Source organism: Triticum aestivum, chromosome 7A (genome assembly GCF_018294505.1).
Source record: "Triticum aestivum cultivar Chinese Spring chromosome 7A, IWGSC CS RefSeq v2.1, whole genome shotgun sequence".
Classification (NCBI taxonomy): Eukaryota; Viridiplantae; Streptophyta; class Magnoliopsida; order Poales; family Poaceae; genus Triticum; species Triticum aestivum.
The window spans coordinates 11,558,399-11,585,554 of NC_057812.1; the positions used below are offsets into that span (position 1 = coordinate 11,558,399).

Sequence of the window (27,156 nt, forward strand, 5' to 3'; positions counted from 1 at the left end):
AGTTGCATGTCGAGCATCGACTCGCAGCTAGGGGGGGTGTTTGTCGAGGATCCCCAGTTGCAAAAATGTTTTGTAGTTGTAGAGGTGATTTACTCCTGTAACAATGTTCTGAAGTACCTATTATTATTATACTCCACCCTTGATACGCAACTGGAGGCCCGATTAATATTTTTCTTAGTTGCACCTCCACCTATGAGGCTATGATACACAACTAGGGTTCATTTTAAAATAACATGTTTCGAATTTGCAAACAATGTTCATATTCATGATTGTTTTAAATCCACATACATTTTTTAATATGTGAACATTGTTCTAGTTTTTTGACCGGTTTTTTATCTTCCTCTTCTATTGTTTTATTTACTATTAGAAGTCAGCGTACATTTTAATTTTTTCATTGAGTATTTTGTAAAAGGTTCATCGTATATATGTTAAAAAAACATACACAATACATAGAAAATAAGTTCAATGTATATTAGAAAAAGGTCATTATATACTAAATATTTGTTCAATGTGTATTATAAAAATGTTCACCATAATTTTAGAATTTGTGCAGTGTGTATTGCATACAATGGTGACCGTATATGCAAAAAAAAAATCAGTGTGTATTTTAATTTTTAACATATATTAGAACTGACAAAAAACTGCACCTAAAATAAAAAATAAAAAATAGAAAATAAAAGAAACAAAAGGAATACAAAACACAAATCGTTACTACGTACGATCAGCTACAGGACGTAGAGTGAGCAAGCGTGTGACAGGTGTGAGGCACGCTAGGCCTTGCCTATGCGAGGTGCTATGGGCACGTTGTTCACACAAAAAGAAAAGACAAGGCCCAGTCGATATCTCTACCTTATTTACTAATAAACCAGGGATCGCTTTTGGTCGTACGTCGTCATTTTTGCAGAAAAAAAACCCTATAGTTGTAGGTATTCAACCCGCAATCCAAATAATAAGTCAACCGGTATGGGCGAGTTAAAAGAAAAAAACGCCTCCCGAGCAGATGCGGGAAGAATAGGGGTGGGGGCGCTCCGTGATGTGGATGCCGGGCGGGGAGAAGAGGGGCGGGGGCATGGACGGGGAGGAAGAGGGGCGGGAGGGCGGCGAGGGTGGAGGCGGAGGAGGAGACGCGGGCGCTGTGGGGTGAGATGGAGGAGGAGCGCCTCGCCGCGGCCAGCGCCGCCAGCAAGGCCATGGCCATGATGTGGCGCCTGTAGAAGGAGAAGGCCGAGGTCCAGATGGAGCTCCGTCGCTTCGCCGCCGAGATCAACGACCTTCGTGCCCTCATCGCCGTCGAGGAGCGGGATGCCGAGGCGGAAGAGGAAATCTTCAGGAGCTACGGGATCGACGTCCGACCGCCGCCATGACCGGCCTCTTGCGCAGCTCCCGGCCGCCGTCTCCTGTGCCTCCTCCCGTGTCTCCCCCACCTCGCCTGTGCAGCACCGTGGCTGCACGTCGCCGGCGCCATCTGCTGCAGCCCCACAGTCAACCACATGCACGCCATGGGCAACAGCCATGGAGGCCGCTTGCTCGCCCCTCACCAGCCAATACCTCCGCCAACATCTCATCCATCAATCAGCAACTAAGCAGGAGGACTGCATGTGATTTTGGACCTTGGGAGCGACTGGGTGATTATATGCCAAGTAATCTGTTTTGCTGAATTTGTTCAGAAGGCAAATCCTTGAGGTGACAACACATGTCCAGTTCAATCTGTTTTCATTACACACACATGTTGTTTTTCCATTAGCAATGCAAATTAGCTACCATCTTAATGTTATGTCTTTGTTTTCTTTTACAATCTGCAAGGAACTCAAAGATAGTTGTACGTTTGCTCACGTGCATTTTAGTCCATAAATTGTTTGGGCAATACAGAACCGAAGAATATGTACATGTTTGGTTACAAACTTCAGTTTCTTTTGATGCTTATGAAATAGTTAAATGCTGAATATTGTAGTTAAGAGAATAGACAGCTCTCTTCCCACAAAAGAGAAGGAAGTAGCTAGAGCTCTCCTATGAACGTGTATTGAGATCTTACGGCAATGCTAGGATTTTGAGGTTTTTCCTTTAAATTAAGTGTGCAGTTCTTGCTTCTGATCATTACAATTACTTAGTGTTAATTTTGTTATCTTGCGTGTACAACATGCTATTCTCTGTTCAGCTGACTGCATGACCAATATTAATCATTCTGTATATGAGTAATTTAATTTTCTTATTTCATGCAGTTTGGAGCAATTCGTGGTTACTAACAGTTTCGAATTAGATTTATTTCAATTGCAATGAGGTACAACACTGACCCTCTTCCTTGCTGTCTTATCTCCACTGTTTTGGTTTAACTAGCATATGTGGAGGACGATGGGAAGACGAGCTAGACGCCAGAAACAATATTGCAACACCATGCTTGAGGAACTTGATTCTACCAGTATATAAGCATTATACTTTCTAACACTGAGAGCTTAATTATCTTTGATGCAACCAGTCCGTCCAAGTATGCAAATATCTGATGCATGTGCAATCAGTACTTTTGCATGTCTAATACATGTAGAAAGATCCGAATTTGGTCATTAATTTCCCTTTTAGTACTTACTAACGTTTTATTGTTTGGATGATCCAGAATTGATTTGGGATGTAGAGATTGAAGAACAGAAAAATCTTAAGCCATCAGGTCAGGATGTCAGGTTCAGAATTGCCTGGGCATCTCCGAGTGTCATGATGATGTTGATTATCGGGATATGGAGGTACGTGTGCTCCATACCGTGGCTGAGCCTGTCGGATCCGCAGAGTGGCTGCACGACACCTTAGGGACCCGATGTGAAGTCGCATATGCTATTCTACAGTGCTTGCCCTCTAAAATCTGAATTGTCGGTTGTACATTTAGTGTTGAACTGCAGTAATCTACTGCACTTGCATCTGAATTGTACATTTAATAAGTTAATACTTGAGAGTTAAGATAGATCACTAATCTGGCTGGGTCTCTATCGTTGTGGCAATTTGGCAAGCGTTTCTAGAGGTGATAAATCTGCAAGCAGAAAGTCAATGTCCTTCTGCTATGCCGCACAATTACAGTGCTTTCACATTATGGATAACTTTGTTTCCTAAAAGTAAAATCTTTGTCAGTGCCAAATCAGGGTGCAGGACAAGTCAGCCATCCGTGCGAAGTCGGTGTCAGCAAGGGTGTGGGGCGTCCGGAGGAGCATCCGGGTTGAAGGTTCTGGCCCTCACCATCGAGACTACCATGGTCGTCGCCAAGTACATCTGGAATGTACGCAATGAACCTCCCTAATGCAATGTTGCTTCTGTTTATTTCATCTTTTGATTGTGGCAGACTATATTCCAATAAGGCACATTAGGTAGTAGCTTTGTGATAGGGGCCAAACCTGCATATTTTGATCAATTGTTTTTATTAGATTAGCATGGGAGCTTACTGTTCAGTGAGGATTTACCCCCTTAAAGTCATATTGTTAATATCCAAAAATTTCAATGCGTGGGGGGGCGATGTCCCACTACTTTGCACTTTTAATTCCAGCACTTAAATAAGATTTGGAGGGCAGACGTTGCACAAATGGATCATGTGGCATGTAATACTGTTGTATTATCAAATCTAGCATGTCTCTATAAAAAATAAATCTAGCATCAGTTCTGAACTTCTGATGATGTAAGGTAAACACGTAGGCATATCTTCGCCATAGTTGCATCCTTTATAGCAGAGATTTTGTTATGAAAATTCTATTTTGTTAATGGAAGCCTTTGTGCTTCTGTTCACTTAGGACGTGAATTTTTTAGACCATCTTAGGACGTGAAGTGGGATGCAACATCTATAGATCTACTGAAACTGAAAGGTGGTTGTTAGTTAGGTTCTGATTGTGCCAATCAATAATACACAATTGTTACTAGGGTTCGGCTCCAGACGCCATCCATCAACTCCTGTTCTAAAGTGTGCTGGTGAAATGCAATCCGTTCTCTCTATCTTTCCCGCTGAGATGCAGAGGAGCTCGGTGTTTTAGGGTTTGGCTGTTGCTGCAGGAGAAGGTGGAGTTGCGACAGGAAGGAGGAATGAATTTCTAATGGATCTACTGTCTCCCTTGAGTTGGGGCGAACGTAGTGAAGCACCACGCTGTGTTTATTGATCTGGAATCCAAGAGGATCACCCGCCCTTGGTTGTTCCCTTCGTTTGTCAACTAGGTGAGACCTTCAATTTTGTTGTGCTATCGTCTCCAATCTGTAACCTCTTTTGATGTTTTTTTCCAAATTGAGAGATGATAGATAAATAACACTGTATTCATAATTTCATTAGTTTGCCATATTTATCAGAAAACAATTTTTAACCCTCTATTCATTAGTTTGACATTTTAATATTTTCACCAAAATGCACATGAAATGGCCCAAATTGGAATGTGCTTATGATATTTGTTGTTCAATAAAGGAACATATGTCCTGCTGCTCTGATCCATAATAAGGATAGTTTTATTTTGGGTTCACATGGATTCAATCAGAATTATCTCATTTTATAAAAGTTTCTTCAATGGTTAAGATGGCTGAAATCACTAGCGATACTTCCCGTTCTTATTTATTTTCTCCCGTTGCAATGCACGGGCATGTTTGCTGCCCAGAATTCTCATCTCTTCAGCTTTCGCTATAAGTTCCTATGATGCACCTTTTTAGGTGACTTTTCATGTGATTTCTGCTTCCAAAAATTAGAAAATACCTTCAGATCAAACCAGCAGATTTGTAGATTTCTGGGAATTGCTGCTACTCCATCTCCATCTAGCCAATGGTCTTTGGTTACTGATTCTGAGGTACGATGTTGTTTTTTTTATATCCCATTTAGCTTGGCACCTCCATTTATTGGTTCGGGCCGAGCAAAGACCCTGTTGAGCAGTATCACTGACTGGAAGCATAAATTTTTAGATCAGTGATAAGATAAATCCTGTGTACCGGTGCTTAGTAGCTAGCGAAATGCGGCTGGTATTTTTGGTCTGTATGTAGGTAGCTTCCTGATGTGTGTGGCTGTGTGTTCATTCACACAGACCTGAACTTATTTATGTTTTTCGTTGGCTTCATTTTAGTAAAGATGGGGTGGGGAAAAACTACACCCTATATATGTAAGTTGACTGAAAATAATAATATGTTTCAGTAGCTATATTTCTTCGGTTCCTAACATGATTGTAGGCTAGATGTTCCTCTTGGTTTGTCTTGCTATAGAACCTGCCCCTATTCATCTGTTACACATTTTGTGTAGCTATTAAGGAAGAAAGTAATGGACATTCACAGGTCAGAGTCTCCCCATCAGCATTTGATGGCAGGAGCCGCTGCTTTACAGAAGATGGATGTGAAACCAAAATCATATTTTACTAACTTTTATTTACTGCATATTATCATTTAGCAGTATGTTGGTTGTGCCTCCCCGTGATCAATGTAGATCTTCTGCAGATGTAGTGCATGCAGTTCTCTCAGGCGTTAAACTTCTCAATGGTTGACCATGGAAAATCTGTGTAGCTCTTGTTTTCTCCATATGTTTCTGGTTTCGAGCTCTTACTCCTTTTGAAATTACCATCTTTAAACATTGTAGATTCCAATCTCTTGTGTATTTACATCAAAGACTGTTTTCGAATGCTTATTATGTACTAAACTCCCTGCCCCCTCCTTCTGTCACATGTGTTGTTCCCTTGTCATCAGTGAGCTCGAGAAAACACAACTACAAGGTACAGAATAGTTGCCACTTAGTTAGCATTTTAGTTAACATTGTAGACATGTTAGTAACACTATAATGTTGGACAATAAATGAATTCGACTACATCCAAAGGAACTTATCTTGCTTCCAAGAATAGTAAAATCATCTTTAATATTTTTCCAAATTTCGCTTATATTCATATTTCTTAACATGTTTGGAATGCCGTTTCCTCCGAAATGCAGCATTTACCTTCCATTTGGAGCATAGGATGCATTTTTATCAGTTCCTGACTGAAATAACCACTTTTCTGATAAAAACGCTATCCATCAGTTAGACTTGATTAATTGTCTTCTAGACACACCTTCAAATATATATAAGTTCTCTGATAAGGTAGTTGTGGGAAGACTTATTTTTGGTTTACATTGTAAAAAAATTCAATGACCACAGATTTGACTTTCTTTTTTGCTTCTTTTCAGCTTTCAGGTCCTAAATGAGAAGGTAAGGATGTACTTGAGCAGTATGAGAAGACCCAGTTCCATCATCTCAGAAGCCAGAAGTTCCCCATTTAATATCTTTCATTCTGAAATTTGTTTAAGAAGATGGTCATTCTTCTATTAGCAGCACGATTATGTGTCAATTGTAGATTCTTAATTGCTTAGAATTATTTTATATGTTTGATTCCTTCGATTCATATTTATTCAACAACAAAATATTTTCAAGATTGGTCCGTTTGAGGATCAAATTTCAGACGTGTTAATTGATGTGGTATCAAGCTAAGTCTGTTGATACCTTGCTCTCCTTTTTGCTTTGCACAATTATTCTCGTCACTGGAGATGTATATTAATCTTCTAGCTTTGCTCATTTTATCTTTTAGTTTCATCTTAGTTGATAGAATATTGTGCCATGTGTTCACAAATTACATGGTCTTGTGGACTATTTCTTCCGTTGCAACGCACGGGCCTTTTGCTAGTAATAATAAAAAGGAAAAACAACAAACAAACAAAAAAACAGATGATGATTTCAATTTAGATGTGACATAAGAATGTCACATCTAGATGAGTCCTAGACAGACCCTTTGGTTAATCTTGTGCGTATATACGCACGATAGAGTCCAAACTCAGTCGGACACGTAGATCACCTTCTCTAAACTAATTCGAACTTTTGGTAACAACACTTGAAATTTGACTCCTCAAATCTGACGTTTCGTTTGCCGTGTGACCGTGCCGGGAATTCAATTTTCTCTTGCATGGCGTGCTCCTCGGCTGCAAACCAAATAAGGAATATTTTGCAGAAACTGTTAAGAGTGACCTAGTTATATGAAGCTCATCATCATGCAAGCCCATATGAAATCATATATAAGTCCATAAAATTTACGTCGTGCAAAGGACTCTATTAGAAATACCAGCGACGGTCCATGCTGATTACATAGCCAGCAATAAGCCAGCTAGAAGCTCCCCGCAAAAAAAAAAGCTATCGAGATTTTTATAAATTTACCATTTAATTCTTCTAATTTCTAAGGCTTGTTATTTTAGCCATAAGCATGATTAAATCCAACTATGATTAGATTGTATTTTGGAATATTTATTTCACTAATTAAATCAAATGGAAACTCAAAATAAAGGAGTCATGATTTAATTATTGATGCCTAAACCTCGCAAAGGAGAAATTTGGTAAAACACAAGGAAAGAAGGACGCTAAAATTTTAGTTGGTGGAACTTATCAGACAACATTGAACCGATTGTTAGCTTTGTTTTGTCAAAATTGCTCAGGAGAATTGTGAACATTAAATTCCTCCCAATAAAAGCACAAATCAACCACAAAAAATAAAGATACATGTGCCAGAAATAAGCTAGGTATATGCTAGATAATAATCCATAAAAAGCAAAACACTTGTTCTTCCATTAAGTGTATGTCTGCGTCTTCTCATAAAACAGAAGTGTGTTTCTGACAAATAACTGAATACTTATGCAAAAACAAGCTAACTAGATTTGGACTAGAGAAGGAATAAAAAAGATTACATCAAAGTCCTCCGTGTCCCACCATGGGTATTCAACAAGTGTTCCCATGTCGGGGTTATAATACGCCAAGTTATTCATGTCAACCATAATATTATCTCCTTGACTAGTTTGACGCTGAAGATCTGATAATCCGCCTTGGTACACTATCTCATCATCAAATGTGGCTAGCAGACGAACAGAAGATGAAAAGCCAAAAGCATAGTGTTGCTCCCACTGTTGCGGTTTGTTGCCTTCCGCATCAGCGCACATCCATATCTCAACTGATCCATAGGTGGGCGCTAGACGAAGGACGGCTAACTCACCGTTCAACTCAGCTACGCTGTATTCTGAATAGGGAGTGTGAAGAGCATTTGGGGAATTTCTGGATCGTTCCACCCCGATCCATTCTTTCTGCTGATTTATATATTGTTTTTACAATTTACATTTTAGACCCTATAGACTCACCTAATTACATTATCTACACACCAACACCCCCCCTTAAGATGGGGTGAATATGTCGTACAAACTCATCTTGCTACAAAACATGGAAAAAGTCTTTTCTAAGAGTCCTTTTGTAAGTACATCTGCTACTTGACTTGACGAAGTTACATATGGTAGGCAAATTATTCCTCTATCAAGCTTCTCCTTGATGAAATGACGATCAATTTCTATGTGCTTGGTACGGTCATGTTGAACGGGGTTATTTGCAATGTCAATGGCAGCTTTGTTGTCACAGTACAACATCAAAGGCTTGTACTTATACAACCGCAGCTCTGTTAGGAGAATCTGCAACCATAATAACTCACATATGCCGTGAGCCATAGACCTAAACTCGGCCTCTGCAGTAGACCGAGCCACCACACTTTGTTTCTTACTTCGCTATGAAACTAGGTTTCCTCCAATAAATGTACAGTAACCAGATGTTGAGCACCTGTCATCTAGGGAACCAGCCCAATCAGCATCAGTGTAGCACTCAACTTGCAAGTCCCCTTGTTTGGTATATAAGAGGCCTTTTCCTGGGCACCCTTTAAGATACCGTAGGATCCTATTTACAGCTTCCATATGAACTGATTTTGGGTCATGCATGTATTGGCTAACTACACTCACAGCAAAGGCAATATCTGGACGGGTATGAGATAAATATATTAACCTTCCAACTAGTCTCTGGTAGCGCTCTCGATCCACTGGTGTCCCAGCATCACTACATAACCGATGATTTTGCTCAATAGGTGTAGCAGCAGGTCGACAACCAAGCATACCTGTTTCCTTGAGCAGATCCAAGATATATTTTCGCTGCGAGAGAAAAATACCTTTTGACCCTCGTGATACCTCTATACCAAGAAAATATCTTAGTTGTCCCAAGTCCTTCACTTCAAACTCATGTGCAAGATGACACTTCAGATCTGCAACTTCCTTGGAATCATCTCCAGTAATCAAAATGTCATCGACATACACTATCAAGATTGCAACCTTGCCATTAGTATGCTTGTAAAATAGCGTATGGTCAGCATTACTTTGAAGATAACCCCTCTTTAGCATAGCATGTCTAAACCGATCAAACCAAGCACGTGGTGATTGCTTTAAGCCGTATAAAGAACGATGTAGGCGCAATACCTTTCCAACAGTTTGACTTGACTCAAATCCAGGTGGTATATGCATGTATACTTCTTCTTGGAGATCACCATGAAGGAAAGCATTCTTCACATCCATCTGGTAAATATCCCAATCAAGGTTTACAGCACATGATATAAGTGTCCTTACTGAATTCATCTTTGCCACCGGTGCAAAGGTCTCTTCATAATCGATTCCATATGTTTGCGTGTAGCCTTTTGCTACAAGGCGGGCTTTGTACCTCTCCACCTTGCCCTCGGGGGTGTGTTTAATAGTGAAGACCCACTTACAACCTACAGGTTGCTTACTTGGTGGTAGATCCACAAGCTCCCAAGTCTCATTCTTCTCCAAGGCTTTCATCTCATCAAGCATTGCTTCCTTCCAATTTGGGTCCTCTATAGCTATTTTCCAGTTTGATGGTATGGAGATAGAATCTAAAGATGCAATAAAGCTTTTGAAGGGTGGAGTACAATATTTATAGGAAATGAAATTGGCTATATCATGTTTAAAATCCTTGAGGTGTCCTGGAATATTTCGATTTCTAGTAGGTTTCCTCACAGCAATAGGTAGGTCATTTTCAGGAGCAAGGATAGATAACTGGTTATCGCTCTGCCTTGTGGTGCTAATAGGAGCGACTAGACTAGAGGGATTATTGTTAGTACCTGGATCCTCATGCCTGTGAAGCTCACCATCTTGTGAAGGAAGTGAAGAGTTTCCTGTTGCATCTTGTATGTCTCCATGACCAGAACCATGATTACACCCATCACTATTTGTGTCCTCCCCCTGATTTTGAGCATTATCTAGAGTAGGTAAACCATCCGAAGTGGAAACAAGAATAGGGCTTAATGGAGAGCCTTCATTATCCCCCTCCCCTTCTTGTTGCACTTCAGGTGGAGATAGGGCAATGCCAGTGTCACTGGTTAAGCCATAATATGATTCATGTTCACGGAATGTCACATCCATGCTCACAAAAAAACGGTGCTCCAAAGGGCACCAACACCTATAACCCTTTTGAGAGGGAGAATAACCCATGAAAATACATTTGAGAGCACGGGGATCTAATTTTCCAACATAGTTCCTATAATCATGCACAAAGCAAACACACCCAAAGACCTTTGGAGGAACTACAAAATCATTAGATTTCAAGAGACACTCAGCAGGAGTCTTATGGCCAAGAACCCGAAGAGGCATACGGTTTATCAAATATGTTGCAGTTTTTATTGCTTCCCCCCAAAGAAATTTAGGCACGTTCATTGTAAACATAAGTGAGCGTGCAACCTCAAGCAAATGTCTATTTTTACACTCTGCAACACCATTTTGTTTTGGAGTGTTAACACAGGTAGTTTGATGTTCAATGCCGTTTGAGACAAGGAACTGTTCAAACTCCTGGTTCATGTATTCTGTACCATTGTCTGAACGTAAGGTTTTAATAGTTGCCCCATGTTGATTTTTAATGAGAGCATATAGATCTTTAAAAACTGAGCACACATCACTCTTATGCTTCAAGAGATAGAGCCAAGTGTAACGACTAAAGCAATCGATAAAAGTTACAAACCATCGATGCCCAGAGATCGAACGAACCTCACAGGGTCCCCAAACATCTGAGTGAATTATTTCAAATGGTTTGGCACTTCTTAATCCTATACTAGGATATGAACCTCTTGTATGTTTAGCCAATTCACAAGCATCACATACAAGCAGTTCCCTAGGGCACAACTTGAAAAGTGAGGGGTAAATACGAAACAATGCAGCAAAAGAGAGATGCCCAAGCCTGCGATGGTGTAGTAGTAGTTCTTGACTAGGAGACAAGCATGATGCAAAAGCAACTTCATCACTCCCTTCATCAAGATAGTAGAGTCCATCATGCACGGTCCCAGTCCCCAACAGTCTCCCTGTCTCTAGCTCCTGAAAAGCACACCAGGTAGGATAAAACAAACCTCTACAATTGAGAGATTCAGTAATAGAGCTAACTGACAAGAGATTGACTGGAAATTTAGGAACATGTAAGACATGAGGTAAGGACAATGTCTTACTGCACCTAACAGATCCACGTCCCGTGATAGGTGCCATGGATCCATCAGCTACACGTACTTTGTCCTTACCTGAGCAAGGTGTATAGGAAGTGAATATATTTGAAGCTCCTGTCATGTGATTGGTAGCTCCTGTATCAATAATCCAAGATTTTGATTGCATTGTAGAATTGTGGGCCTGGTGAGGTGTTATACCTTGGAGTGAAGTGGCATGCAAACTAGTTTCAGCTTTAGAGGAATCCTGGAAGGAAGACAAGTCTTCTGAGAGTCTAATCTTGGAGGTGAAATCCTCAAGAGCTCGCACATCTACTACCGGTAGCTCCCTCTTGGATGTAGTGAGATTCGCCTGTCTTTTATGAGCTCCTTGACCTTCTCTGGCTGAGATTTTCCTTTTTCCCACCAAGTTGGATAACCATGCAGCTCAAAGCATGAATCCTTTGTGTGTCCAAGCCTTTTCCAGTGGTTGCAAAATAGTTTGCTTTTATCTATTTTAGCAAAGGTCTTAGGAGCACGACGAGCTTGTATGGATAGGGCTGCACGTGCATCTGATTTTTCTTGAACATGCTCATTGGGTTGAGCAAGACGGGTCTCCTCCTCAATCACACTGGAAATGATATCATCAAGGCTTAGCCATTCAGTTTTGGAGAATATTAGCTGGCGGCGGAGATCAAACTCCTGATTTAGGCCATCAAGAAAGAGCTTGCCCACAAATGGTTCAAACCAGGTATGGTGAACAGCCACATCATTCTTGTCAACAGGTTGAAAAGGATGGTAATAATGCAACTCCCTATACAATCTCTTCATCTCACCTGCATACTCAGTCACTGATTTTGAGCCTTGCTTCAAGTTAGTCAACTCGTGCATGATGCGAGTAGCCTGCATCTTATTTGATTTTCCTGAAAATTGCTTCTCCAAAGCTTTCCACACTTCAAATACAGAGGTCAAAGTCTCAACTTGTTCTCGTATCGGTGGTTCCATGCTTCCTAATAACCACACCAAAACTCTATCATTGATCTGTTTGGTGATAGTACCACTTTTCAGTTTCTCTTCATCGGCACTAAGCAATTCTTCATAGCCATGAGAACTCATAATTAACTGGGCATGCCGTGCCCAGCTGATATAATTGCCCGGTCCAGCCAACTTCACTGGATTAGGCTCAAGTGCATACTTGACAGCTTCAGGAACCACTTTGAGTTGTTGTTGTTGCTGCTCAAATACTTTGCTTAAAATTTCATACAACTTATCCACACTAGTATCCCCTGATTTCCCCTTTGTTGGATCTGCCATGATTTACCGCCACACAAAGAAAAAACCAGACACACAGGACTTGGTTTTTGCAGATCTCCACTAACAACAACACACAGGCAGTACAAGCAGAGTAGATACTAGCCAAGCAGATATACTAGTGCAGGTTGCTCTCAAATGCACACAGACTGCACAAGTATTTTAATCCGGCCACTAGGCAAAGATGAGCTATCCGGCTGCACTAATCACGGTTCTCCAACGGCAGCCACAAGTACTAGTACCGGCTGCACTAATCAATGAAGTACAGAAGACAGCTTACTGCTTGGAGAGACGGCACAACGGCAACCAGCAATTTTTCCGCGGCAGCACAACATCCACTTCTCAGCACAGGGAGTAAGCACAGATGCACCGGGAGGCAGTCAACAGGCTACCTTAGATTGGGCGCAGCACTCGGTGCCGTAGCTTGGAGATGATGTCGCAGGTCTCGGCAGCAGCTCGCGAACGACGCAGCTCAAGTGCCCACAACCGTAAATCACGGCGACACAGCACCGCAATTAGCCGTCACCAAGGTCGAAATCACACAGGATTAACCTGCTCCGATGCCATGTTGAAAATCATCTGAGATTTGAGGGATTTGAACTAGGGATTGGAGGGAGTGTGAAGAGCATTTGGGGAATTTCTGGATCGTTCCACCCCAATCCATTCTCTCTGCTGATTTATATATTGTTTGTACAATTTACATTTTAGACCTTATAGACTCACCTAATTACATTATCTACACACCAACAGTCGGGTCCTTCAAGCCGTGGAGGACCCGTCATGATGTTAAATGACTCGTCCTCGAGGCTAAACCAGACAAAGCACGACATACGTGCACGATCATGTAAAACCAAGTGATCATATTCATACATAAGTGAGTGTTGGTCAACTATCCAGATCAAGGAACCCTTGAAGAAGGTGGCAATTCGCCCTACTAGAAATGGGTACGGTGGTTGTGCGGCCGTCTCATGCCAGTGGTCCTTTCCGATAGTGAACACCTCCATCCCAATACCACCCATGGCACGCTTTTCACGATAGAAGAAGCGAGCGGCCTTGTAGGCGTTGGAGCGATGGCTGCGACCAAAGCCAAACGCCTGGTGGCCTTTGTGTGTACGACACCGGCGCGGTGCGATGCTGTTGGGGCTCCAAGGCAGCTCGAGGACTTGGTGTGTGTGGTTGGATTGAGCACGCGCACGATATCCTCAGTCGGCAACAACACAAGTCCATCGCAGTGTGCGAACCCGTGCCTGATCCGCGTCTCCTCCACAGGGAACGAGGAGGTGTCATGTAAGAGGGTCGAGGCATGCTGCCGGCTCTCCTCCCACAAGTACAATCCCGGATTGATGACCTCATACCGGTCTATCCTAGATTCGACCACTTTGCGATAGACACGTGGTGCGATGAGCAGGCTATGGTATTTTTCTTTTTGCTTGCGAAGTCGGTGGAGGTGCGACTGAGCGAAGGAAGGATCGCCGGAGATGGTGTCGCGCCAGTCCTTGCAGACGCACCTTATCCGCCACAGTGATTTGACGGGCAGACGAACTAGGATTTCCCACACGATCAGCTCGTTTGGCAGACACGCCATCTTCGCCGATTGTGTTGGCTGCCGAAGCCGTCAGGACGCGAGGACCAAGTTGTGGCTGCGTTCGTATCCTTCTATTAAGCCTTTGATTTGATTATTAATCTTGTGCTTATATATGCCCACGATAGATTCCAAACCGAGTCAGACACTAACTCGAACTTCACCATCTATGGGAACTAACTCGAACTTTTGGTAACAACACTTGGAATTTGTCTCGGAACTTGTTGCCTCCTGAAATCCGACGTTTTGGTTGTTGTGTGACCATGAACGGTGAGAGAAATGCAAAATATTCTTCACCTGGAATTCAATTTTCTCTTGCGATGCAGCCATGCATGGCGTCCTCCTCGGCTGCAAACCAAATAAGGATTTTTTCCGAAGAAACCGTTAGTGACCCAGTTATCTGAAGCTCGTCATCATGCAAGCCCCGGCCTTATGAAGTCATATCAAAGTCCATAATATTTACGTCGTTTAAACAAACTTTATTAAAAATAGCAGTGACGGTCCTTGCTGATTACATAGCTAGCAATAAGTAAGCCCGCTAGAAGCTATCTAGATTCTAACTAAGGTCGGAACATAAAATATTACATCGAAGCTTTTGACGGTCCTCCATGAGTACTCAGCAAGCGTGCCCATATCGGGGTTGTAATATCTCAAGACATTCATGCGCGCAATAGCCTTTTCTCCTTGACGAGTTCGACGCCAGAGATAGTCCACTGTATCTTGATACACTATCTCGTCAGTCGTCACCAAACGTGGCAATGAGACGCATAGAAAATGGGTAATCGAGCACATGCCGCTGATGCCACCGTGGCAGGTCGTTGCCTTCCACGTCATCGCACACCATATCTCGACCATTTCACTGTTGGGCCCTGGATGAGGCATGGCTAGCTTCCCGTTCACCTCGGCAAAGTTGGTGTCAAGATAGTCGGCCCCTTTGTACCATGGAGGACCGGTCATGACGCTGAATGACTCGTCTTCAAGGTTAAAACGGACAAAGCACGGCATGTTTGCAGCATCATCGAGATGTGAGTAATCATACATAGGCGAGTAATGGTCGATTGTCCAGATCAAGGAGCCCTTGAAGAATGTCGCCGTTAGTCCAGCTACGAAAGGGTACGGCGGTTGCACGGCTGTCTCACGCCAGCACTGGTCCTTTCCGATAGTGAACACCTCCATCCCGAGACCGCCCATGCCGCGCGTTTCACGGTGGAAGAAGCGGGCGACCTTGTAGGCGTTGGAGCGATGGTCGCGTCCGAAGCCGAATGCCTGGTGGCCTTCACCTTGGGGGCACCGACGCGGCGCAACACTGTTCAGGCTCCATGGCAGCACGCGGATTTGGCGTGTGGCAGGGTTGAGCACACGCACTGTATCCTCGGCGGGCAGAAACACGAGCCCGTCGCAGTGCGTGAGCCCATGCCTTGTCGCCGCCCCCTCGGCAGGGAATGAGGAGATGTCGAATAAGAGGGTCGCGATGTCCTTCTGGCTCTCCTCCCACAGGTACAGCCCCGGGGAGGTAACCTTCATATCGGCCCAGGGTCTTCTTGTGTCGCGGGGATCTTCCATGTCACTTTCGCTTTTGATACGTGGCGCGATAAGCAGGCTGTAGGGCTTCTTGACTTGCTGATGAAGGTGGTCGAGGTGCGCCTGAGAGAAGGAGGGGTCGGCGCCGGAGATGATGTCGCGCCAGGCCTTGCAGACGCACCGTAGCCGCAGCAGCGACTTGGTGGGTAGCCGGACCAGGATCTTCCACGCGATCAGCTCGTGAGGCAGGCACGGCATGGTCTCCGGTCGATGGACCAACTTGGGGCGTCCATCGTCAGCCATCTTCGAGCGTTTTGGCTGCCGCTGGTATGATTTGTGGCAGCGTGCATACACATTGTGGGATTTCGAGCGTCCAGCATCAGCCCTATATAAGCACGTACATACTCGACCGAGTCGGACATGGAAACTGTAGCTAACTCGAACTTGGAAATTTGGATAACATGGAAATTGACTCGGACTTGCCTCCTGAAATCTGATGTTTCGTTTGCCGTGTGAGGTGTGACTACGAACGGGAAAAATAATAATCTAAAACGTTATTCTCCGGGAATTGTTCACGGCATCGTCCTGGACCACAATCCAAAGTCGGTTTCAAATCGAAAATTATGTTGAACTAAATTGGGGCTCGAGTTTTTTTAACACAATACACACACAGACTCTCATACATACGCGCGTACACTCACCCCTATGAACGTATGCACATACACCTAACCCTATGAGGATCTTCGAGAGACTGAACCGACATCATCTTGAGATAGACAAAATCAACTCAGATGTCACTGTAGTCGACGGTCACTATGGCAGCGGCCCATCTCCTCCGTGCAGGCGTCCGGGCAGGAGGACAGTCATTGTCGATGGTGGTGGTGTCGATCTCCGACACTGGCGCGCTCCTACTACTTCGCGTGGCGCGCCACCTTAGCCTTGGCAGAACCCTTCTCCCTCGTGAGGCGCTCCAAAGCTTCGGTCCCTAGCTAGAGCGCCTTCGCATTTTGCGTCGGAGGCGCCTGGCGTCCGTCTCCGTCGAGGTTAGTGAATGGTGCATGACCTCGCGGAGGAGATGCTGCTGTGGGTCGATGGGGAGGGAGCAGGAGCGTTGGCAGGAGGAGTCGACCCTCCGCCTTTGCCCGCTTAAGCTCGCGGCCGTCGTCCTTGGCCTCTGACTCCGGCATGCGCATCCGGAAATGGGTGGTCGGGTTTGGGCTCGTTAGGTTTTGTCCGATGTCGTCTAACAACGCGTCACATGGGCCGTCTTGCCCCGGATTTGTGGCGCCTGATAGCAGGCCAATCCATTAGGTTTTCATTCAGACGCCACAAGTCATCCAATCAGCGTTATTTGAAAACTGTCAGCACAGTGATGACGGTTTTAGAAAAGAAAAAAAAGAATGATAGCGGTTTTAGAAAAAAAAATGATGGCGGTTTTAGAAAGAAATAATGAATCATGATGGCTTCCTGAATTAGGATCAATGGATGGGGCTAGAAATTATACACCGGCACAAACCGAACAAAACTGTACACATGTACTCTCCCATCGTACAGCCTCGATCTCCTTTGATCGATCCTCCTACCCTCCTAGGGCGTGGAGCAGCGACATCTTGGAAAATATTTTTAAAATAAACTTTACCTTCTATTATACTTGTGAGAAATATTTCACAAAAATAAAATCGCTCTTTGACTTCTTTTCAAAAAGACAAATTTACGGTCAACAGTGACCTATAATAACAAATAAATTTGGAAAAGCATTGAAATCAGTCGGATGATGTACACGCTTCATAAGTTGTCTCCAGTGTGCGCCACGCGTCCGATGGGCACACGTGCCGCTTATCTCTCTTCCTCCCGATGCGCTGAGCCACTCATTCTTTCTTCAGTTTCTTCTTCACCCCCCCCCCCCCCCCACACACACACACCAGCACCGTCGCCAGTCGCCGTAGACTAGCGCAGCCACCACCGCACATTGCTGCACCGCTGCTACAAGTTGTCGTCGCCTAATGTCGCTGCACCGCTGCTGCAAATTGTTGTCGCCACTCACCTCATGCTGCCGTAGGCTAGGCTGGGCAGAAGCTGCTGCCATGGCCGGCGGGACTGCGTGCAACAGGTGAAGTAGAGCAGGCTCGCCGGCGTTGCGATGAAGCAGCGCAGGGGCCGCCGGAGCTGCAGTGAAGCGTGGCGGCACCGACCGTGTGGTGTTGCATGCTAGCCGACTGGTTGCAGCAGCCGGTGAAGAAGAGCAGACTCGCCGGAGTTGCGATGAAGCGCCGCCAGAGCTGCGATGAAGCTCGCTGGAGTTTCAATGAAGTGCGGTGGGACCGTTGAAGCTTCGTCGGTGCTGTAGTGGAGCACCGCGGCGGGTCGCCGGAGGTGCAATGGAGCGTCACCCGGGCCCCGTCGGTGCGGCCATGACTGGGTCGTGGTGTTGTCTGATCATGCGGCTGGGAGTGTCTGATCAGACGGCTCTGAGGGCGACTTAAAGTTGTAACAAATCAATCGGCTGATTTGTAGCAGTCGTCAATAAATTTTGTCTTTTTTTGCCCTGAAGTCAACTTTTTTTCGTGAAATTTGTATACTAGTGCATAACAAAGTCAAGTTTAATCTGAAAATACTTTTAAACTATTTTGACTTTTGTTTAATTATTAAAAAAAATCTTCATATAGGCTATATATATAACCAGAAACCATTAGGTATTCCTGAGGATGCACACACTATGGGCCAGTTTGGTTCACTTCCTGAGCGTAGTGCGTCTGGCCTTGCCCTGGGGCCTCCCTGGGAGCTGCCTGGCTCCTGTTTGGTTCGAATCCTCGTGACCAAGGAGCCACCCTGGCCAGAGAACAAGGCAGAGCAATTAGCCTGGCCGCTAAACCAGGCAACTTGGTTAGCCTGGTCCACGCAAACCTTTTTGAAAGCCTGGGCTTGCCTGGAGCGGCAGCCTGGGTTGTTTAATCGGAGCCGTATCCTTTAACATACCCAAAGGATGTCACGTAAGCTATAGTAACCGAGGGGTTTATCCTTTCCTTTCGGTTGTCAGTACGAGAGGTCAGTGGGATTTGAAGGAGGAGCCGATCTTGTTTCCAGATCCTTCCATTCGTGGATTATCTTGGGGAGAGAGAGCTGTTTGTGCTGTAGTTATTAGGAAACTGCCCTTTTATGGCATTTCAATCATGGTTAATTGCATCAATTTTATTTTCGAGGCTGAATGGAAGGGGACACTGGCTTGCTATATTTGTGGTCACGGGAGAGGCTGTTTCTCTTCCGGTTCCTCACCATTGCAGAATCACTTGTTCTCTGCTCCTTCCATTCCTTGTGGCAGCCTAGTGAAGTGTTCCATGGCGGGTCAGGGAGAGAATGTGAGTAGGGCGGTGGGGAAGAAACATGTGAGTGGAGTGGGTTCCAAGGGGGTGATGGACGCCATGGAGGGAGGGGGCTCTTCGCCGGCCATTGTCCAAGCTGGTTCCTCTCTTAGCCGGCCTCTTGTCATTGACATGGAGGCTGCTCACAAGGCCATCAACGGGCTGCTGGTGGTGGGGCGCCTCCTGTCCCCTTTCCAGGTCAACCCGAGGGTCATACTCCTCCGGTGCACGGCTTGGAAGAACCAGGGTGTGGTCACCATCCAAGAGGTGGCCAGCGAAGACGGGAGGTTCGTCCTCAATTTTGCCGCTGAGAGTGACCGTCGGTTTGTGCTTAAGGCGCAGCCATGGCACTTCAAGCGGGACGGCCTCATTTTCGCCGAGTTCGACGGCAAGGGCGACCCTAGGCCTAGGCGTTCGATAGAAACCAAAAATTCGGTTTCTACTGTTTGGTTTTTTTTACAAGTTCGGTTAGTCAAAGTGAAAACCGAAGTAGACACAAAAATTCAACTAACCAAAAGTTCGGTTAACCGATTTTTCGGTTCGGTTTTCAGTATTAACCAAACTAGGCACCAAGTACAGAAAACATATTTTTTTTCATCATGCACTGAATTAACAGTAGAAAGAATAAATTCAAAACGACACTGCATTAAGTGTTTACTCGACCCAGGCTAACTGTTTTGCGCGTTGTACCCATTGTACCCTGTCTTCTTAAGTAGCCAAGCTCACTGTGTCATCCCGTCTAGCTAGCCGAGGTGGGATAAATCCAAGTGAAATATCGTACTGTGCTGCCAGAGAGAAACTATTGTGCAAAAGTGTGGGCCTTGGATGGTTGCGTGTACGTGGAAGGCCCAGGGGAGGTACAAGGCCGTCCATGACACGCACATGCGGCCACGCGAAGTACCTGGGCGCTGGGATTTTGCGTGTTTGATCACGTTACTTCGGTTTCTGTTCCGGTTATCGGTATAACACCGAACAGTCCGAATTAAATTCGGTTAGTATAATTGAAAACCGAATTTTACTGTAGTAGTGACAAAAACCGAAAATTCGGTTTTTACGGTTTCGGTCTTCGGTTCGTCGGTTTTTATGCCCACCCCTAGGTGACCCGGCAGAGGTCGACCTTGGCGTCATGACCATATGGGTCCAGGTACGCGATCTCCCGTTCGAGTTTAAGACGGAGAGTGTAGGGTGGTCTCTCGAGGATCAACTGGGAGAGGTGCTGGAGGTTTCGCACCGTAACCATGTAATTGTTGAGAAATACCTGCGTCTGCGTGTGAAGATATTATTGCATGAGCCTCTGAAATGCTCTGTAGAGATTACTCCTTTAGGTAGTTCAAAGATCTTCAAATATGATGTAAAGTATGAGAAACTACCTTTATACTGTGAGTGTTGTGGGATAGTGGGTCATACATCAGAGAGGTTTTGTAAAATTCCAAGAGAGGAGAGAGTAGTTTATTTTCCTAGAAACCTTAGTGTTGAGCCCTACTGGAAGAGCCAAGGTGCTAGCAGGAGGGGTCTCCTCTTCGGGAACTACGTTCGCGGCGGCAACAACTCGACTACAGGCATCGTCAACAACAACATCGCCAAGGCCACGGACGTCATCAAGGTGGCTACTGCCGTGAGTGGTCTCACGGTCTCCGATAAGGGAGTCGTTTCTTCCGACAAGACGACCACCGGCCAGGAGGGTCAGGCTAAGGGGGTCGTACTGCCTACTCCGGTTGGGGCGTCGCTTGGTCAGGAGGACCAGGCGGGCGCGCCGGCTGCGCTTGTCAGGCGGAGCCATGAGGTACAGTGTCAAGTGCCCTTGCAGGACCTGCGCCAGGATGGGGAGCATCTCCAGCAACACATGCAGCCCACTGCTGCTCCAGACCAGACTATCCTGGCGGGTCAGGGGGGCCTGTGTACTATGGCGATGGTGGTGCCCAACCAAACCCCAGAGCAGGGCCAACTCCTATTCCAGACGGGAATGCTTGAGGCACTAACCAGTGCTGTGGCTGCTAAATTTGCTGCAGCAAATGCCAAGGGAGAATTTGGGGAGCCTGGCTCATCTTTTATTTTCAACGCCACTAAATCTGCTACGCAGGGACACGAAAAGGTGAAAGGGAAAAAGGCTAGAAAGGAAGGAGGTGCTGATCGTTCGGTGGAAGACCGTGAGAAAACGATAGGCAAAAAGAGAAGACCTCTTTCCGATGCGTGTCCGACGGGTAGTAATTTAGTGTTTTCTTTTGAGAAAAATAGCATGGATAGTCTTGAGCGCTTGTTGTATGATGATGTAAATGTCTCAAGCAAGAGAGTTTGTACGGGTAGAGTAGAGACGGTAAAAGATGTGGACGGTGTTGTTAGCCACGTAGCGAGGGAGACGGGTGAGAAGGAAGAAGAGTATGTGCAGGAGAGAAGGAAGTCAGTTGGAGACGATGGCGCATCAGCGGCCTCCGGTGAGGACGTCCGCCGGGCCAAATGAAAATCCTTGGTTGGAACTGCCGTGGGATGCTATCTACCACGGCAGTTCGAGAGCTCTTGGACCTTCAAGAGCGGGTTCGGGCAGACTTAATTTTTCTTTCAGAATCCCACTTGAATAATTGTAAAGCCGATGAGCTATGTCGGGTCCTTAGTTTTGATTCCATGTTTGTGGTGGAGAGTGATGGTCGGGCCGGGGGCCTTGTCTTGTTTTATTATAAAGTGAATACATTTGAGTTGAACTATATCTCGACTAATTTTATTGATATTTTGTTTATGAATGAGGAAGTCGTACAGTGGCGTTTCACGGGTTTTTATGGTCATCCGAACTGGAGTGATCGCAATTTATCTTGGGAGGATATTCGTAATTTGTATCATAAGGGTAATCATCCATGGGTGATTCTAGGAGATTTTAATGAGATTTTATATTCCTTGAAGAAAGAGGGGGGCAACGCGAGACCGAATGGAATGATGAAGGATTTTCGTGATTGTCTAGCAGAATGTGGCTTGGATGATATGGGGTTCATAGGCGACCCCTTTACATGGAGGAGAGGTGAGATTAGGGAACGTCTTGACCGTGCAGTATGTAATGTACAATGGGTGCATAAATTTCCTTGGGCGGCTATGATTAATGAAAACCATGTACATTCTGACCACCGGCCGTTAGTTTTGGATATGGATTATTTTGACGGTAATATGTTTACGACGTTGAATAGGGGTATTAAAAAATTTGAAGCCAGATGGCTTAAAGAAGAAACTGTTAGTGAAATTGTCAAGACATCGTGGGAGAAGGCAAAGCTGGCTGGTATTGACCCGTCGCTCGCAGACAGGACCCGAGCAGTACACGCCGATCTACATTCCTGGGATCGTGAGATCTTGAAGGGACCAAAACAGAGAATTAATAAATTAAAAAAAGAGTTAGAAAAAGTGAAACGTGGCCCTATGAATATAGATTCCCTTTCTAGGCAGAAAGAAATTGTAGTTCTCATTGAGAATCTGTTGGATCAGGAAGAGATTTTTTGGTTACAAAGAGGTAGAGCAAATTGGTTGATGCACGGAGACCGAAATACTCCCTTCTTCCATAATGCAGCTACTACTAGGAAAAAGAGAAATAATATCAAAAAACTTCTCGATGATACTGGGGTCTGGCGACAAGATACGGAATTGAAGGATCATATCACAGAATATTTTAAAAAGCTTTTTACCTCAGAGATCGAGCAACCTAATCAGGATGTGTTATCACTGGTAAAGAGGAGAGTATCTACTGAGATGAACAATGCCCTCCTTTCTCCGTATACGGCTGATGATGTTCGTAAAGCCTTGTTTGACATTGGGGATTTGAAAGCCCCATGGCCGGATGGGCTCCATGCTATTTTCTATAAATGGTTTTGGCCAATGTTAGGAGATGATCTGATCGAGGAGGTTTTGAAAGCAGTAAACACTTGCACTATCCCATCTGGTTGGAATGATACTGTGATTGTGATGATACCAAAAGTCAATTCTCCGGAGAAGGTAACCCAGTTTAGACCAATTAGTCTGTGCAATGTGGTGTATAAAGTTATTGCAAAAATGATTGCCTCTCGCCTAAAGGTGTTCCTACCAGATATTATTAGCCCAACTCAAAGCGCATTCATGCCTGGAAGACTTATTACGGACAACGTATTGGTGGCATACGAATGCTTCCACACCATCAAGAAAAAGAGAGCAGGCAAAGAAGGATTATGTGCGATAAAATTGGATATGCATAAAGCTTATGACCGGGTTGAATGGCCTTTTCTCAAGGAGATTATGCTCGAACTTGGATTTCGTGAGGTGTGGGTAAATTTTATTATGGAGTGTGTTTTACTGTTGAATATCGTATTCGGTTTAATGCGGAGGAAAGTGAAAGTTTTAAACCTACTAGGGGTCTGAGGCAAGGAGACCCGCTATCTCCTTACCTATTCCTGTTATGCACGGAGGGTCTCACAGCTATACTAACGCATGCGGAAGAAAATGGGAATATTTCAGGAGTAAGGGTTTGCAGAGATGCCCCATCTGTCACGAACCTTCTTTTTGCTGACGACTCTTTAATCCTTATGAAAGCAAATTTGCAAAGTGCGGAAACATTAAAATCAGTTCTAGATTCGTATTGCGCAGCTTCAGGGCAGACGGTCAGTGTCGACAAATCCAGCATCTTTTTTAGCCCTAATACGGGAGTGGACACTAGAGAACAAATGTGTACAATCCTCAATATAATGACTGAGGCCTTGAATGACAAATATTTAGGACTACCGGCCAATGTGGGTTTAGATAAAACCGATTGTTTCCAATACTTAATCGATCGTATTGTTCAGAGAATTAGTGGTTGGAAGGAAAAACTTCTGTCGGCTGGAGGAAAGGAGATCCTACTTAAAGAGGTTGTTCAACCTATTCCCACCTATGCAATGTCGGTCTTTAAAATTCCTAAAAAAATTTGCAAAGGAATTATTGACGCGATGGCGCATTTCTGGTGGGGAGATGAGGACAACCAAAGGAGGATGCATTGGATGGCTTGGTGGAAAATGTGTGTACCCAAGAACCAAGGAGGAATGGATTTTCGGGATATCCATTGTTTCAATTTGGCTATGCTTGCTAAACAGGCTTGGCGTCTTCTCGAGAATCCGGATTCTCTATGTGCTACTATTTTGAGAGTCAAATACTATCCTGACGGTGACTTGTTGAACACTGACCTGAAGAAGGGATCTTCCTTCACCTGGCAAAGTATTATGGCGGGTGTGAGCTCCCTGAAGCGTGGTCATATTTGGCGAGTGGGAAACGGGCAGAATATTGACATTTGGGAGGACGCATGGATTCCAAATTGTGCAAACCGTAAAATTGTTACCCCTAAGGGAGGCCAGTTGTTACGGAAGGTAGCAGATTTGATTGATCCAATCCTAAATAGTTGGGATAAAGATCTTCTCAGACAGACTCTATGGCCTATTGATGTTCAGCGAGTGCTTACGATCCCGATATCGCAACATGATATGCCAGATTTCATAGCTTGGAATTTCACAAAAAATGGGATTTTTTCAGTTCGGTCTGCTTATTTTGTGGAATGGGACCACCAATATGGGAACAAGTTACGATATATCAATGGGATGGGACGTACCACGGTCAATCCTATTTGGGCGAGGATTTGGAAACTTGCTTGTCCAGCAAAGGTTAAAATATTTATTTGGCGTACACTTCACGACACTATTCCGTGTCGTGTTAACTTAGCTAATAGGCATGTGAAAGTCTCGCCTAAGTGTCCTGCCTGCTCATCTGGGCCAGAAGACACAAAACATTTGTTGTTTCTATGTGACAGAGCAAAAGAAGTTTGGACAAGACTAGGGATGGACGATATTTGAAGGAAATATGTCCTAGAGGCAATAATAAAGTTATTATTTATTTCCTTATATCATGATAAAGGTTTATTATTCATGCTATAATTGTATTAACCGGAAACATAATACATGTGTGAATACATAGACAAACAGAGTGTCACTAGTATGCCTCTACTTGACTAGCTCGTTAATCAAAGATAGTTATGTTACCATGGATAAAGAGTTGTCATTTGATTAACGGGATCACATCATTAGTTGAATGATCTGATTGACATGACCCATTCCATTAGCTTAGCACCCGATCGTTTAGTATGTTGCTATTGCTTTCTTCATGACTTATACATGTTCCTATGACTATGAGATTATGTAACTCCCGTGTGCCGGAGGAACACTTTGTGTGCTACCAAACGTCACAGTAACTGGGTGATTATAAAGGTGCTCTATAGGTGTCTCCAAAGGTACATGTTGGGTTGACGTATTTCGAGATTAGGATTTGTCACTCCGATCGTCGGAGAGGTATATCTGGGCCCTCTCGGTAATGCACATCACTTAAGCCTTGCAAGCATTGCAACTAATGAGTTAGTTACGGGATGGTGTATTACGGAACGAGTAAAGAGACTTGCCGGTAACGAGATTGAACTAGGTATTGGATACCGACGATCGAATCTCGGGCAAGTAACATACCGATGACAAAGGGAGCAACGTATGTTGTTATGCGGTCTGACCGATAAAGATCTTCGTAGAATATGTAGGAGCCAATATGGGCATCCAGGTCCCGCTATTGGTTATTGACCGGAGACGTGTCTCGGTCATGTCTACATTGTTCTCGAACCCGTAGGGTCCGCACGCTTAAGGTTTCGATGACAGTTATATTATGAGTTTATACGTTTTGATGTACCAAAGGTTGTTCGGAGTCCCGGATGAGATCACGGACAAGAAGAGGAGTCTCGAAATGGTCGAGACATAAAGATTGATATATTGGAAGCCTATGTTTGGATATCGGAAGTGTTCCGGGTGAAATCGGGATTTTACCGGAGTACCGGGAGGTTACCGGAACCCCCCGGGAGATATATGGGCCTTAGTGGGCCTTAGTGGAAAAGAGAAGAGGCAGCCAGAGATGGGCCGTGCGCCCCTCCCCTCCCTTGGTCCGAATAGGACAAGGAGAGGGGGCCGGCCCCCCTTCCTCTTTTCCCCCCTCCGCGAATCATATTCCAACTAGGATTGGGGGGCGGGGCGGGGGGAATCCTACTCCCGGAGGGAGTAGGACTCCTCCTGGCGCGCCACCTCTAGGCCGGCCGCACCCCCCCTTTGAGCCTTTATATACGGAGGCAGGGGCACCCCCTAGAGACACAAGTTGATCCACGTGATCATATTCTTAGCCGTGTGCGGCGCCCCTGCCACCATAGTCCTCGATAATATTGTAGCGGTGCTTAGGCGAAGCCCTGCGATAGTAGTACATCAAGATCGTCACCACGCCGTCGTGCTGACAGAACTCTTCCCCGACACTTTGCTGGATCGGAGTCCGGGGATCGTCATCGAGCTGAACGTGTGCTAGAACTCGGAGGTGCCGTAGTTTCCGTGCTTGATCGGTCGGGCCGTGGAGACGTACGACTACATCAACCAAACGCTTCCGTTGTCGATCTACAAGGGTACGTAGATCATACTCTCCCCTCTCGTTGCTATGCATCACCATGATCTTGCGTGTGCGTAGGAATTTTTTGAAATTACTACGTTACCCAACAGTGGCATCCGAGCCTAGGTTTTATGTGTTGATGTTATATGGACGAGTAGAACACAAGTGAGTTGTGGGCGATATAAGTCATACTGCTTACCAGCATGTCATACTTTGGTTCGGCGGTATTGTTGGATGAAGCGGCCCGGACCGATATTATGCGTACGCTTACGCGAGACCGGTTCTCCCGACATGCTTTGCACATAGGTGGGCTTGCGGGTGACAGTTTCTCCAACTTTAGTTGAACCGAGTGTGGCTACGCCCGGTCCTTGCGAAGGTTAAAACAACACCAACTTGACAAACTATCGTTGTGGTTTTGATGCGTAGGTAAGATTGGTTCTTGCTTAAGCCCGTAGCAGCCACATAAAACTTGCAACAACAAAGTAGAGGACGTCTAACTTGTTTTTGCAGGGCATGTTGTGATGTGATATGGTCAAGACATGATGCTAAATTTTATTGTATGAGATGATCGTGTTTTGTAACTGAGTTATCGGCAACTGGCAGGAGCCATATGGTTGTCGCTTTATTGTATGCAATGCAATCGCGCTGTAATGCTTTACTTTATCACTAAGTGGTA

At 44.8% G+C, this 27,156-nt stretch overlaps 1 protein-coding gene, 1 long non-coding RNA gene and 2 pseudogenes across 3 annotated transcripts; 1 reads left to right on the top strand and 3 right to left on the bottom strand.

Moving 5' to 3' along the window:
* Positions 1-2,715: 2,715 nt before the first annotated feature.
* On the top strand, positions 2,716-6,354 carry LOC123150927 (uncharacterized). Of its 2 annotated transcripts, none has more exons than XR_006475422.1 (5): positions 2,716-3,256; positions 3,889-4,176; positions 4,657-4,790; positions 5,671-5,696; positions 6,142-6,354. It is a non-coding gene; the product is annotated as an uncharacterized lncRNA (long non-coding RNA). The 2 variants fall into 2 exon arrangements; XR_006475421.1 differs by having other exon boundaries at positions 4,018-4,176.
* A 4,557-nt stretch (positions 6,355-10,911) lies between these two features.
* Positions 10,912-13,084, bottom strand: LOC123152244 (uncharacterized). Its single transcript, XM_044571839.1, has 2 exons — positions 11,499-13,084; positions 10,912-11,178 (listed from the first exon to the last, which is right to left on the bottom strand). Exon 1 carries the CDS (start codon positions 12,588-12,590, stop codon positions 11,613-11,615), a length of 978 nt encoding a protein of 325 aa, XP_044427774.1. The 5' UTR covers positions 12,591-13,084; the 3' UTR covers positions 10,912-11,178; positions 11,499-11,612.
* Positions 13,085-13,208: 124 nt separating this feature from the next.
* LOC123152245 (F-box/kelch-repeat protein At2g43270-like) lies at positions 13,209-14,226 on the bottom strand (annotated as a pseudogene).
* Positions 14,227-14,667: 441 nt separating this feature from the next.
* On the bottom strand, positions 14,668-16,034 carry LOC123154466 (putative F-box protein At3g17480; annotated as a pseudogene).
* Positions 16,035-27,156: the final 11,122 nt, after the last annotated feature.